This window comes from Stigmatopora argus, chromosome 4 (assembly GCF_051989625.1).
Source record: "Stigmatopora argus isolate UIUO_Sarg chromosome 4, RoL_Sarg_1.0, whole genome shotgun sequence".
Classification (NCBI taxonomy): Eukaryota; Metazoa; Chordata; class Actinopteri; order Syngnathiformes; family Syngnathidae; genus Stigmatopora; species Stigmatopora argus.
In genome coordinates this window covers 3,137,689-3,153,634 of record NC_135390.1, presented here as the reverse complement: position 1 = coordinate 3,153,634, position 15,946 = coordinate 3,137,689, and the positions used below count along the sequence as shown (strand labels likewise).

At 40.6% G+C, this 15,946-nt stretch overlaps 1 protein-coding gene across 2 annotated transcripts in view; it reads left to right on the top strand.

The window, feature by feature from the left end:
- LOC144073518 (aldehyde dehydrogenase, mitochondrial-like) overlaps positions 1-15,946 on the top strand; it is a 49,724-nt gene that overhangs the window by 150 nt on the left and 33,628 nt on the right. Inside the window, exons 1-4 of one of the 2 annotated variants that reach the window (XM_077599439.1) lie at positions 1,142-1,342; positions 2,430-2,534; positions 8,793-8,933; positions 9,385-9,464. In XM_077599439.1, the coding sequence (XP_077455565.1) occupies positions 1,226-1,342; positions 2,430-2,534; positions 8,793-8,933; positions 9,385-9,464 (443 nt within the window). In that variant the 5' untranslated portion in view covers positions 1,142-1,225. Of the gene's footprint in view, positions 1-1,141; positions 1,343-2,429; positions 2,535-8,792; positions 8,934-9,384; positions 9,465-15,946 lie in introns of those variants that run through there. The other variant, XM_077599440.1, reaches the window with a different exon arrangement.

Here is a 15,946-nt window from a genome sequence, read left to right as displayed (position 1 = left end):
GTAAGCAAAATTGAATTTAGACAGGATGAAGTGGATGAAAAATGCGAAGGCAGTTGGCCCAGATGATATAACTTTGAAGGTTTCAAAGTGTTAAGATGTAGCTGTAGAGTTTTTAATATAGTTGTTTAATACAATCCTAGAAGGAAAGATGTTAGCAGAATGGAGAAGTGCCTGGTTCCCATCTTCAATAAGAAGGAGACACACAGAGTTTTGGAAAATATAGGAAAACAGAGCTAATTATCCATACAATTAACTTTAAAAGGTGGTCCGGCGGATGAGTGGTTAGCACGTCGGCCTCACAGTGGGGGACCTGGGTTCAAATCTAGGTCGGTCCACCTGTGTGGAGTTTGCATGTTGTCCCTGGGCCTGCGTGTGTTTTCTTCGGGTACTCCGGTTTCCTCCCACATTCCAAAGACATGCATGGTAGGCTGATTGGACACTCTAAATTGCCCCTAGGTATGAGTGTGGTTGTTTGTCTCCTTGTGCCCTGCGATTGGTTGGCCACCAATTCAGGGTGTCCCCCGTCTCTGGCCCCAAAGTCAGCTGGGATAGGCTCCGGCACCGCCTGCGACCCTAAGTGAGGATAGTGCAGTTCAGAAAATGAGATGAGAGATAATAACAAATAATAATACATTTTTTAAAGGCATTGATACAACAGGGAAACTATTATAAAACATTTGTGAATAAAAATCAACTTCCTGTTAAATCACTAGAATTCAATCTTATTGTAAAAAGCATGCCAGTTGTATAGTAGAAAGTATTTTTTCCTGGAATTTATTTTTAATTTTTAAACCAGTCTCTGAGTTGCAAGTTACGAAAGAAGTTCTGGAAAAATGTAAATAGAGGTCTGGTGTTGTTTTTTAAAATTAATTTAATTTCTACCTTAGGCCTGGATATTATTCATTTTATTATTGTTTTATTTTACTTGAACTCTTTGTGAATCCATCAAGAATTTATGAAGTTTATAGTATTTTAGGGTAGTAAATCTTAAATTTTACGTCCACTGCAATAGAGCCGCTTGTTATTTACGCCACAAGACCCGCTTTAAGACATCTACCGCTAAAACATGATATTTATGACGACTATTAAAAAAAGTTGTAAAGACGATTGGTCAAATAATGGTGACGCCTATATAGGCGTGGTGATTTTTAAAGCGCTATATACAGGGACTGCGCACTTCGAATGCATTTTTGGAAAACTCCCAGTCCTCCCAACCTTATCCGAAATGCTCCGTGCGGTGATTTCGCGAACGCTTCCACGGGTGAAGGTTGCGTCGGGGTGTCACTACTCTACGACGGCGATACCAGCACCAAACACCCAACCCGAAGTCCACTTTAATAAGGTACATTGTTGTGTTCATTTCTTCTGATCTGGACCGATACAAGAGTAATGATGAGATTATTAATGCGAAACCTTTATTACCACTATTATCAATAGCTACAAGGACGCCTAATTGAAATACGTCTTGCGTAATCAATAGACTTAAGCGATTGAATAAACGAAACTATATAAACGAAGCCCAAAGTGAATCGTTACTTTGGGGGGCTAGCTGTCGACAATCGGCAAATTTATCGCTCGCCACATTGCTGCACAGTTTACTGAAGGGGGCTTTTGAAAATTTCCCTTTTATTTTTGATTGTTGCTTGTGCAGTAATACCTTGAGATACGAAATTAACGCGTTTGGACTTTTTGGACGGCAAGGCGCTTTTAACATAAACATAAATGAACTTCGATTACGATACAGACACACTAAAAATAAGTTTTAATCTTACTATAGACTAAACTTAATTCTAATTTTGTTTTAATTTTTTTACTTTTCTTTTCCGGCTTGGCTCTTTTCGCCTCGCTTCCACCTTCACTCTTAGCCGGATTTTTAAAAGGAGGGTTGTTTGCTTTTGTCTCCCCTTCAAAATATGAAAATGACGCACACAAAGGTCCTCACAATAGGATAACGCACGACCATTTGCCAACTTGTCAAGGAAGTACTCCTCTCGTATTGGCTCCGTCACGCGTACACCACTCATGTTTTTCGATTAGTTCGTGCTTAATATCGATTGACATCATACGCCTTTTCTTCGCACTATCCTTCATTGCACCTGCTTGATTTGGACCGATTGTTTTCCCTTTAATTCTACACTGACTAACGCCAAAAAAACACGGAAGAAATGCAATGCTCTGCCTAGTGCTCTTAGATATCTTTACAAGAAGGAAATGCGGCGAAAAAGACAGTGCACTGTTATTATAAGCAGCCTCTCGTGTCTCGGCCACTTGGCTGTCTCATATGCTCGTATCTCAAGGTAAATATTTGCTCGGTTAAGGCACTCTTATGTCAAGGTATTACTATATTTTATTAGAGTAGGATATACACTATGAAAAGGTGTGTTTACTGTACAGCGTAAAACTCATTCACTTCTGCTTCATTCTTATAGCTGTTCATCAATAACGAGTGGCGAGATGCATCAAGTGGGAAAACCTTCCCAACTGTAAACCCAGCAACAGGGGAAATCATCTGTCATGTGGCTGAGGCAAACGAAGTAGGCAAACACTGCTTTCTTTCAGTCAAGTCACTTTCTGCAGTAACAGGAACCAAAAGTAGAAAATAAGTAATATTATCCATGACCTATTCAAGACCTCAATATTTCTGAGGTGACAATACCATCGCTAAAACAATAGTAAGATTTTTATAGTCATAAATTCCTTCTGACTTCCCAATTGGACAGTTTTTATTAATTATACAGTGTTGATGGTTCATTAACAAATGAACCAGGGGTATTATAAATCACCACACAGCGCTAACATGATGTAAATAACATTGGCTTCCATTAATTTTCTGAGACGTCCAATCCATTTGAACAAAGAATGGACAGCAACAAGAGTGTAGTACTCATGATGAGTGGCTGAATTTGAATGATCATGTTTCACTGCCTTGCCATCCGATTGTTCGTAATCCTTCCAATTGAAATGAATTGAATGTCTTTCCCCATTCATGTCAGGGAATGAGTTACTCATATATTCATCTTCAGTACCGCATATCCACACGAAGGTCCAGGGGGTGCTGGAGACAATCCCAGCGAACTACAAGCAGGAGGCAGGGAACACCATGGTTCCAGCCAATACTGTCAGACATATAGACAAAGCAACCTTTCACAATGACACCCATGGAAAACGTTTTAGAGTGTCCAACCAGGGGAAGGAGTTAACAAAAAGAGAAAAAAAGTGAATTATGAAAATACGATATTTTCGGAACTCCAAATTGCAGTTTCCTTATAATTTGGGTGTGATTCATGTGAAACTGTGAATTCACACTATGATATTCCACGTGTTATTTTCACTGAACCACAAGAGGGCGCTATAGGCATGTGTTGATAATTTCAACATTGCCCGGGGGTGGACATTTTTGTGTACGATCATACCTAAACTATAGCAGTAAATGGGTTCCAAGATCTGCTGAAACAGGTGAACAACCGTGATGCGAGGAAAGTTTTTATGGGTTCTATTTAATATTAATTGTACTTTTACAACCCTCTTTGTACGATTTTTTTAACTCACCCATTACAATACTGTTCCCTAACAAGAACAATTGTTGAGAAATAAAATTTCATAATAAATGAAATAAAAATTGCACTGTACTTTGTTGTGATGATGTGTATCCAAGGCTATCCATATGGCCAAAGTAGCTTCCACACACGATAGTCTTAGAAGACGTAACAACCATCTTTGGTGTCTTACTAAAAGTATTGGAAGTCGTCTTAACAATGGTAATCTCGTCCTTCTTGATAAAGCGAATGGTAGACTCATTTACTCTTAATTTGAGTGAAATGCCAGCCTAAGTGTTCATTTTCTTTGCCAACTTGCAGCTTCTTAACAATTATACATCATTCTCAACTAATTGACGTTTAGCCATAGTAACAACCTTGGATAAAGCAACATGCTTTTCAGGCTAGCAGGGATTGATACACTCACAAAAGAAAGAGAAATCACAAAGAACAGCGTGAAACGATCCAAACTGCATGATAGATGGACACATTGTGGGGAGGAGCAACGCTAAAATATTTTGTAACATCAGCAAAGGAGTTGCCAGCATTGTTCGGTTTTTAGTCATTTATTTGTCATTTGAAGGTTACTGTCTGCCGTAGCCGACGCATCAACAACAACCCCTCCACCCCCGAAAACTTCTGTCAGACTCCGCTGTACACTCCCCTCTTTGCCCACTTTCATGGTGTCTTCAAGGACAGTACGTAAACAAAACTTCAACATTAGAACCCGTTACAATATCTTAGATGCTGACTGAGTGCGGAGACTTGCTGTGAAACAGAGGTGCTCATTACTTCGATTGTGATTGACCAGCCAAGGTGCTCTTGATAGATTTTTTTTAAGATTATGCAGCCAATGGTATTCTCTCACCACTCCTGCTTTGTGACTAATAAGCATGTTTTTGACCCTACGAAATCCTGCTATTCTCGGTTGGTTGTCATTAAGATATCGCTTGGCAACCTGACACGATGGATAACCAAAAAATAATGCAGCATCAAATTATTTTTTTCTACATATAGTTTTTTTCATTACAAGTTTACTTCCGTTTATATTTGCACTTCCTCTTACTTCATGAAAAGTTCTACTTTGTATTTTACCCCTCACAAATGCCATGATCAATCACATAGTGTGATTAAAACACCATAGAAAATAAACTATTTCACAGAGCACTGTCAATATGAATAGAAAGTGATGCCTCCAAACTCTCAGTTTTAATACATCTTTTAATCAAATAATTAATAATACAGTTGTACCTCTACTTACGAAATTAATTGGTTCCAGAACTTTTTTCGTGACTTGAAAATTTCGTAAGTAGAACAGTACTTTATATGTAAATTCTCTAATTCATTCATTCAGTCCTCACACAAATACCAACTAAACCCTTTAAAATTGGTCAAAGTCCCAATTTTGTATGAAAGATGTGAGAAACACAAAAATGAGAAAAAAATTAATAGAAAATGATTTATTAATGTCTTAAAATGAATAACAAGCATGCAATATCTATCCGTGTTGAAACACAGGGGAACAACAGGAAGCTAACTGTAGGTAAAAGAGAGAGAGCACACAAACACATGAACACATCTCATAAACGCAACATTAAGAATTCAAACAACATAAACATTAAACAACAAACATTTTATGATTTTTTGGGAATTTAATTTTTCACACATTTTATGAGTCACCCTTCTGCAGTGCTGGTTGACGGACATTTCGAAAAAAATATCCAAAGACACTTGCCTTTGACAACTTTTTCTATAATGCAACAGACAAACGTTGTCAAAGTGGGCGATCCGTGAACACTTTTTCTGGATGTTTTTTTTCTATGAAAACAGAAAGTTCGGCATTTCTTTGATTTTTGCTGTTGGAATGCCCGCTGCTTCCTTCTTATCCGCCTTCTCGTTATATTCCTCCTGTATTGCCGAGTGTTCCATTAACTCTAGAGAGTTTGCTTTTATGCCCCTCGACCAACTTGTCTTGTCCTCCTCGCTGACCACTTCTTTTTATCAACACTGGTAATTTTCTTGGGAGTCATGATGATAAGAACACAAGCAGCTGCTTTATCCACACTTGGGAAAAATTTAAATAAAAAACACCCTCTGAACTCTGTGACGACAAACGGCGGTCAAAAGTACAGATGAGAATCTTGAAACATGGATAGTGGTTGTTGTGAGACAGCCAAGGAGAGCACAGTAGATTGTTGTGAGGTTCAAGAGATGCATCTGTGAAAATTTCAAAATAAAATAATGGATAAGGAATAACAGCAATAAGCAATAACAGAAATCAAGCATTTACAATAATTTGTGATGAGTCACAACGCTTTGGAACAATTTTGGCCCACTCTTTTCTGCAGAACTGTTTCAATTCTGCAATATTAGAGGGTTTTCTAGCATTATCAGATCACGAATACGAACCATTAAACTTGTGTCTGAGCTTCTTAATAGAAGTTTCATCCAAATTGCCATCCAATATGTGCTTATCCTGAGCAGGCATATTCACTTACCAATGCTGTGTACTCCCACTTCCTTTAGAACAAGGGTGGGTGCGGGTTTTCGTTCCAAGATATTGGTTGTCAGGATTCCCGGAGTTTGCGTTACTCGTCCAGAGTAAACTCCGGAAATTCTGGAGAAGTTGGCAGCTCTGTGGTAGACAGCACAATTCATTCTTCCATCAATTACAGCAAGTCGTCCTGGCGCCGAGGAAGCAAAGCAGCCCCAGACCATCACACTGCCACCACCATGCTTCACTGTTGCTATAGTGTTCTTTTGATGGAATGCTGCGCCATTTTTCTCACCAAATGTAACAGGCCTCACACCTTCCAATAAGTTCAACTTTTAACTCTTCAGTCCACAGAAGGTTCTTTCAAAAGTGTAGAGGATCATCAAGATGTTTTTTGGCAAACGTAATAGCAGCCTTTATATTATTTTTGGATAGCGATGGTTTTCGCCTTGAAACTCTGCCATGGATGCCAGCTTTGGCCAGTGTTTTTCTTACAGTAGAGTCATAAACATTGACCTTAACTGAGGCCAGCGAGGCCTGCAGTTCTTTCTATGTTTTTCTAAGTTCTTTTGTGAACTCCTGGATGAGTCGTCATCGTCGCACTCTTGGAGTAATTTTAGCTGGCCGACCATTCCTGGGAAGGTTTGCCACTGTTCCCAGTTTTTTCCATTTGTGGATAATGCCTCTGAAAGGTGATTTGCTGGAGCCCCAAAGCCTTGGTAATAGCTTTGTAACCTTTTCCAGACTGATAGATATCCATCACTTTTTTTGCGCATTTCTTCTTGAATTCTTTGAATCGTGGCATGATCCTCTCATCTTACTAAAACAATTGATTGTTTGTACCAAAAAATGTTAAATATTCAGAATAATAAGAATGGTTTATGTGGACTCCATTACCTGTGAGGATAGGGATTGAGAGCAACAATAAATAACAATAACAATTGTTTCAACCATAATTAATACCAGAAACTATAATTTCCCAAATTGGTTAACAGCATTTGAAAAGCTTATAAACACCCCTATGCATGCATCACATTTTAATAGAATAATGTATACTGTATTATATGTTTTAGGGCATTGATAGGTTCACCAATAGGTATTTCCAAATGCACCTTGTAATACAAAAGAGGCAGGACGATCATCTTTGGGTTTTTTTGCAAGAGAGAATCGAACCGACTCTCCTTCATCCAGGTTCATTCTCAGGAATCGAATCCTCTCCTGCCCATTTAATTGCATTGGATTGGATTGGATAACTTTATTCATCACGTATTCGGGAAATTTTGTTGTCACAGTAGCAAGAGGGTGAGGATGCAGGAATAGGAAAGGCATTTTAGACATAAATAGATAGGTAATAAGTAAGTTAATAAATAAATACATGAATAAATATATAAATAAATAAGCGTGTTGCTTAGCACATATATACATACATACACATAAATGTACATGCATGCATACGGTAGGTCTTAACACTCAGCCATTTCTTTTGTTAAAGAGCCTGACGGCTGATGGGAGGAAGGATCTGCGGAAGCGCTCCTTCCTGCAATGAGGGTGCCGCAGTCTATTGCTAAAGGAGCTTCGGAGGGACTCCACAGACTCATGCAGGGGGTGGGAGGTGCTGTCCATGATGGACATCATCCTGGTCAGCATTCTCCGCTCTCCCACTTCCTCCACAGAGTCCAGCCCAGAACAGAGGTGGCCCTCCTGATCAGCTTATTCAGCCTGTTCCTGTCCCTCTCCGTGCTCCCGCATCCCCAACAGAGCACTGCATAAAACACTGTAGATGCCACCACAGTGTCGTAGAAAGTCCTCAGCAGTGTCCTGCACACTCCAAAGGACCGTAGACTCCTCAGTAGGTAGAGGCGGCTCTGGCCCCTTTTGTACAGGGCATCTATGTTTGTGGACCAATCTAGAGTCAAAACAATTAAGGTCATCTATTCAATTCAATTGCATGAGAGGTAAACCAAGCAAGCCTCTATTCAAAACAATTAAGGCCAGAAATCAAAACAATTGCGAGTCTTTTCGGATGGCGAACGGTATTGCCCCCTGCGCCGGAGTCCAAGTCAAAACAATTAAGAGTCCTTCCCGGATCTTCAGTGGGAGCTTGCGACCGTGTGAGAAGTCGAGGTTACAAAACAATTTAGGAGTCCTCCCGGATCCGTGTGAGAGGTCGAGGTTTCAAAACAATTTTGATAAGTACAGTTGGATAGAGGAGCGTTTTTCCCGTTGTAAATCAGGAGGGTTATTTTTGCAAAAGATGTACAACAATGCAAATTTATAATAATAATAATTCCAACAGGCATTGAATGGTAAACTGTGAAGGGCAATCAGGTTTTCTTTTACACCTAGATTGTAATCCAGGATACATTGCACCTCTGCCTTAGGCAGTAATTTGACATGAAAACAGAAAGTCCATTTCTTTTACCGTCTCCTGTATTCTGCCTCATATCGGCTGCTAGGTTTCATGTTCTTTTGATTTGTTCACAAAAAAATATGGTATCGCCGGCGGGGTGCTTGAGCCTTTCCCAGCTGACTTTGGACAAAAGACAGTCTAAACCTGGATCCCTGCTTGCCCGTCAGTCCTTAAATTGGTATTCTGCCAGTGGTAAATTGCGAATTCCGAAAATATAAATATGGGCAGTATTGTCCACTGTGCTGTACAATTTGGAAGAGTTCTTCATATTGTGTTTGAGAGTTTTGCATTGTTATAGCTTGGTTACTTTTAAATAGTGAAACTAATGAATGTGGTTTTATTTTCTGTCCAGGTGGATGTTGACAAGGCAGTGAAAGCAGCACGCAATGCCTTCAAATTGGGATCGCCATGGAGACGGATGGATGCCTCCCATCGTGGCCTGCTTCTCAGCCGACTGGCTGATGCAATTGAGAGGGATTCTGCCTATCTTGCAGTCAGTTGTTATAAAAGACGGTCAAATACACCAAACCTGTTTTGTCTCTTTGACAAATTACAAAAATGTGTAATGTTTTCCGCACAGCATTTTGCGCTTGACCATTGATCACTACATAATCTTTGGCACGCATCAAATACTTTTAAGTCCAAAGTATTTTATTGACATATACGTACAGATTGAAAAAGAGGTGAACAACATGTAAGAAAATTGTTGAACAAGTACTGATTAATGAAGTGTTTAAATATTTTTCCAATTCAGCTTTCAATAAAAAAGGCATCTGTAGTCACATCACATTTAATTCTTGCAAGAAGAGAATACATCCCGCCGCTCCGCCGATCAAGATTATTCTAAAGAGCGGCATTATGTCCTGCCCAACAATATCTTACATCAATCATGAACAGTGTACAACACATATTTGACTTTGATGCAATTGTGGTTGTTTTTATAGGAACTGGAGACCCTTGACAATGGCAAGCCATATGCTGTCTCCTACACAGTGGATCTGCCCACTGTGGTCAAATGTCTCAGGTAACACACGAGTAAATGAAGGTTGGCATTATGTTGCCGAGGTGTTTTGGTCGTGATAAGGTTGAAGCGTTTCCTGTTACCGTTACTCCCAAGACAAATTCATGGCTGTTCCTGAGTAATTTGGCACCCTATGTAAGACATTTAATAATTGGGTATTTGAACAATAGGTATAGCTGTAGTTTTTGGAACACTCAACAGACCGATGACCTGAGGCAGGGTGGGCAATTCCACAAAGGGCTACAGTGGGTACAGGTTTTTGTTCCAACCCATAAGAGGAACCCTTTCCACCAAGCTGGTATGTTAGATATACACTCAGTGGATTGCAGCCAGATGCTTCTTGTTTCAGCATAAATCAAATTGGTTAAACTGTCTGTGTTGTATTGGTTGGAACAAAAACCTGCACCCACAGCGGCCCTCGAAGACCGGTTTGCCCACCTCTGACCTAAGGGGTACAGAATCTTTGTAAAGGTAAAAAAAAAAAGTGAGCATATATTTTGCCCCAAGGTTATTGTGTGTAGACCAGCAGATTTTATGGTCAACCTTTGACTCACAGGTAGCCAGTGTAATGATTAACTGACTGTGTATATGATCTCATTTCCTTGTATTGACTCTGGGAGCAGCATTGTGGATTAGCTCCATCATCCTGACTGATTTTTGTTGTTGTTGTTGTTACGACCTGAATATATGCAAGCCGCCTTGTGGTGTAGAGGTTCACTTGCCTGACTTCGGTGCGGGCAGGCGCGGGCTTGATTCTCGCTGGTGGCGGTATGATTGTGAGGATGTATGGTTGTTTGTCTCTATGTGCCCTACGGCTGACTGACGACCAGTCTAGGGTGTAGTCTGCCTTTCGCCCGAAATCAGCTGGGTTAGGCTTCAGCAATGCTTTTGAGGATGCGCAGAAGGGAAGATGAACGAATGAAAATATGCTATTGAAATAATCAACTTTACTTAAAAAAATACTTGGATAGATCTTTTTCCCCCCCATGTCTTGTTTGGTGACATTGAAGTGAGCACAGTTCTGCAGCACATTTTCTTTTTTCGGCCAAAAATGCATATTTCATACAAACCTGATGAGCTTCTTATAGTGGCTTCCGCAAATTGAATTTAATTCAATTGAATGCCTTTTAATGTCATTGTACAAGTACAATGAGATTTAACGCTTCCCCATAAAGTGCACACATAAATAAGTACAGTGGTACCTCGTCATACGACCGCTCGTCATACAAAATTCTCGTTTTACGGCGGAAATTTCGATCGAATAATTCGCCCGTCATGCGATCAAAATTTCGTGATGCGACCAAGCCAGGTCTTTTTATATATCTTTCGTGTATAACAATATCTACAAGCACGGAACGATTAATTCAGACGAGTTTCTCCTAAAACCAGGAAACGCACAACGCGCATGCAAAAAGAGGGCTTTCTGGGTAATGAAGTATACTCATGCACACAACACCCATAGGCAATGGCAACCTTTCTCAGAATAAAACTTCATTACCCACAATCAATACGTGGGTAAGCTCAACGATTGTATTTCCTGTTATTCTTTCTAAGGAAAGAAGCTCCCGCGATCGTTCTTTAAAGACTATTTCTCGTTGGCAAGTGGTCGTGCGTTATTCTATTGTGAGGACATTTGTGTGCATCATTTTGGGAATATTTTGAAGGCAATACAACAGCAAACAGTCCATCGATAGCGAACGTGAATAACAAAAGATTACAACAAAATTAGAATTCAGTTTTGTGTAAAGTTACATTAAACGTATGTTTGAGTGTCTGTATATATTAATCCAAGTTAATTTAAATTTGTCTGTTCCGTTTAGGAGTGCGTTGTCGTGGGAAAAAAAACGACCCCACACCCCCAAACGTCTCTGTCTCCCGTCGGCGAAATCTGCCCAATTTTAGTTAGATTAAACACATTTTATTACCATTAAACCACTAGTTATGTGTTACTTTGTTAATAGATGGCGAATTAGAAGAAATAAAAAAAAATTCCAATCCAATATCCTGTTTTTGGTGTTTTTTCAGAGGGCTGGAACGAATTAATTTGTTTTCCATTCATTTCAATGGAAAACGTCCGCTCGAGTTCCGAGAATCTCGTCATACGAGCTCAGTTCCGGAACGGATTAAGCTCGTATCTCAAGGTACCACTGTAGTCATAAAAAGTTTTATATCAAATAAAAATGAAGTGAGGTAAAAAGGACTCAAGTGGTGTGCAGCACATGAGGTAGCTATGTTGTTTTAGTGCAAGGTAATGTTTTGAGCTGTGTTGATCATAATCTGAAGTGTTTTCCAGTCTGCTTTTGTAGCGCTTAAGTGACACATCATAAGTCAGGGTGGCCCGGTGGCTCGGGTAGTTAGCACATTGGCCTCACAGCTCTGGGGTCCTGGCTTCAAGTTCAGATCGGTCCACCTGTGTGGCGTTTGCATGTTCTCGCTCGGGTCTGCGTGGGTTTCCTCTGGGTACTTTGGTTTCCTCCCACATTCCAAAAACATGCATGGTAGGCTGATTGGAAACTAAATTGCCCCTAGTTATGGGTGTGATTATGCATGGTTGTCCGTCGCCTTGTGCCCTGCGATCGGGTGACCACCAATTCAGGGTGTCCCCCGCCTCTGGGATTAGCTCCAGCACCACCCACGACCCTAATGAGGAAAAAGCGGTACAGAAAATGAGATGAGATCATAAATCAGCACGCTCTCAATGGCTGACCGGTAGACGATCATCAGCAAGTTGGTGTTGTTCCTTCCTGAGTACCCTCAGGAAATGCTGCGGTGTTGCCTGCCCAAGAGAGGTCAGCTGAGATATGGACCCTGTATACCTTCTCTGGGGTAAGGCTTCAAATCTTGGCCCCCCAGGACCTCTGCCTAAAGGTCAACCCGCATGGTCGCCACTAAAAAGGAGTGTGGTAGGATGTCTGAGTCCGAGGGTTTGAAAACACGGGACAGTGCAGCAAATTTCCCATTTCTAGACCCTGCGACCTTAAACAGCGTGAAATCAAATCTACTAAAAACATGACCCACCTGGCTTAATGAGGGTTCAGCCTCCCAGCTGACTTGAGGTACTCCAAATTGATGTGGTCGGTCCAAACTACAAATAGGTGAAACGTGGAACTCAGACTTCTTGGCCTTCACATAAAGGCTGTCACTAAGAGACGTTGCAGTACCGGTGCATGTGCTGTTTGTGCTCTGTTGGGGTAAGAGAAAAGATCAGAATCTCATCTAGGTACACAAACACAAACTGGTACAGAATATCTCGAAGGACATCATTGACAAACGCCTGGAAAACCGCTGGTGCATTGCAGAGTCCAAATGGCATGGCTAGTGTTGGGTTCAAACACCAGACATTTGTTTCACCAACCTGTGAAGAAGGAAAGCACAGAGAATTTGAGTTAACTTTATTCAAAAAATGAGAGGTTCTCAAGACCGTTCGCGTCTCAGCCCTTCGAAACACTCTGAAGAAAATCTCCCCTCGCCTATTCTCTTATTGTGTTTTGGGAGTGTCCAAGTTACAGGAAGTTTCAAGCTGATCAAGGGAGAGATAGTTCTCTCCCAGTTACAAAAGGTTCTTTGATCATGACCATATGCCCCCTCAAGATAACATCTTTATAGTCTTATTCCTGATATCTTGCAACCCTCACAAAACAGACAAACAGACAGGCGTCCGCCCCCCCTGGGTAGTTCCTCTTTGTTGAATAAGGTGAAACTTTCCAGGGGCCCAAGACACTCTCATTCTATTAACTAACATTTCAACAGTCATAACAGAATCAGGATAACTTATATAAAATAATTCCAACATAACCCTCCTGTTTATCCAGATTCTTGTTATAAAATATCATCACCCATAACCTCTTCTTTTCAGATTTTCACATTACAGGATCACAAAAATAACAGAAAACGTTACACTCAGAAGTTAATGCCATAGTCTTTAGCATCTGGGAACATGTCAGGCAGTCCCATGAACTGCATTTCCTCCTCATCCCCAGATGCGTCGGCGTCGTCGTCATCCCGTGGTTCGCCTCCAGATGTCAATAAGGCATACCTTTCGGATTTGACTGGTTGTATAGCATTTGTTATTAACCTTTCACATAACGCACGAATACAGGGAATGCAGCAACATCCACAAGTTGTGAGAATGGCAGCAAAAACAGCGATTGACATTAAAACTGATACAATCAACTGTTTGTACTCGCCAAACATGCTACCAAATTCGCCCCACATTGAGGTGTCGACTCCAGAATGTTCTTTCATCTTGCTGTTGAGGGATCGAAGGCCCTCCAGGGCTATGGTTAAACTCCCGTCAGCTGCTGTGTTGTTAGGGATGAACGTGCAGCATTGGTCGCCAAAGATGGAGCACACGCCACCTTCCTTTGCCAGGAGCATGTCAACAGCAATTCTGTTCTGGAACGCCATCAAAGAGGTAGCCGACAACTGTTCATGGATGGCTGCAAACCCTTCCTCCGTCCTGTTCCCCAGTCGTTGCACATTGTAATGGATGTAGTTGATTCTGTCCACATTTTTGTTAATAGTACACCACCAACACAGGAATGATTCAAAACCAGCTGCCATTTGGTTAGCGAGTTTATACTCATCCGGTACACCTCGGGGAACCCCGATGCTGTCGATGTAGGTTGGGTCCCCGTCTCCCCATCCAGGAGCGGACCGCTTGGCTCTGCCATTCCAGTGTTGAGGCAGGACGTTTCCTGCACTTGTTTTCCAACTCGAGTCTCTGTGGGCGGTGCGTTCAGATACGCCCAGGCTGTCACTGACAGTCCAGTCACTGTGATGTGGATGGCAACAGCTTTCACTGTTGCTTCTGTATAGAGGTGCAAAGTCTATGGGAGGTCAGGGTTAAGTGAGGGGTGCTCGTGGCTGGTGAGTAGACGTCAGATGAGTTTCTTCACGGACAAGGGTTTTGACACCGTCCGACTTAGTCCACTCAGAGTCACCTGTCTCGAACTCTTGACCTGAATCAACTTTGACTTTTCAGCGATCTTTGCTGCTGTGGAGGTTGGTGAGTTGGGCCACGAATGGGTCTTCCCATCGTGGAGAGAACCAGGACTTCATTTTTATGACTCGGATCAGGATCCAGTCACCTGGCTACACCACCTCCTGCAAGATAGACAAAAGATCACGGCACCTTACATGTTCTTTGGATAGTTTCTCTCCTTCATCTTCCCATAAAGGAAGTTGGAATGGTCTTCCAATAACTATCTCAAAAGGTGTTAATCTCGAGCTAGTTCTACCAGTTGTTTTGCCATGTTTTGCACTATGCTGTTTGAAAAATGAGCTCCATTGTCACTCCAGATGATTCTGGAGAGCCCATGTTCTTTACAGATCAATAAAATAACAAATTAAACAGTTCCTACAAAAATTTTAAAATAGGTATTTTTACCTCTTCACCATACCTCCCCCCTGTTGAGACATTTATGGCTCAATTATGGAATACATTTTTGGTAGGCACGGTAGGCCTTTAGCTTTGTACAGTTCGTCTGCACTGTTCTTGAGATCGGCTCAGTTTTGTTGTTGTGTATGCTGCTGTGTTCTGTCGTTATCTTTAACACGTGCTTAACATCCATCATTATGTTTGTGAAAATTTAAAATACCTTATCAGTCAAAATTAAACATGCTAGCTGATATTCTATTTTGAACACTGTTTCCTTGTTAAGATCAAAACCCATATTTGTTTTTCCCTCTTTCCTACAATTACACAAATTAACTAATCATACTAAAAATAGGAAAAATACAAAAAGCAAACCAGGCTGCTTTCTCCTCAGGAAAACAGCTTTCCCGTTCTCTGTAACAGTTTAGATTCACATCAATTAATATTCAGAAACAAAATGCACACATTTATAATTCTAAATAGAATTGAACCCAGTAAAATGTAATCACCCCTTGTTTGTCAGGGTCAATATTTTTAACATAATTGTATCCTTTAGAGCAATTAAAACCCATTACTTTTAAAATGCATACTAATCAAGTCCCAATTCATTTAACAATGTGTATTGCGTTGCATATTAACCTCAGTGTTTTTTAATTCAAAATATCCCAAACTAGTAGTCTTATTATCAAATGTAACATTCCATTGTCTTCGGAGTTTGCCAATCATCTCCTATGAATCTTTCTTAATCAATATTTCACAATAGTCAGGCATAAAATTAAATTCTAGTTACATTTCTATCCATTGTAGTTTCTCTTTTCTCTCTAATTGTTTACTTCAAAAATATGTAAGAAGATCTAGTCACAATTGTTTACTTTAAAAATCTGTAAGAAGGTGTAGTCTCAATTGAAACGCTTTTTTTATATGGAGACAATAAAACCAATATAAAAAGTTCCTCATGGCTTACAGCATTGCTCCCCGAGCAATAATCTTTCCAATCAATATTGGAGTGCTTGCCATTTTGTCTGATTACGTCAAAAAGTTTATCTTACCTGTCTCATACGTTTCAACTGAGAGAACCTTCTTACAGAGCACAAAATGGATCCGCTAT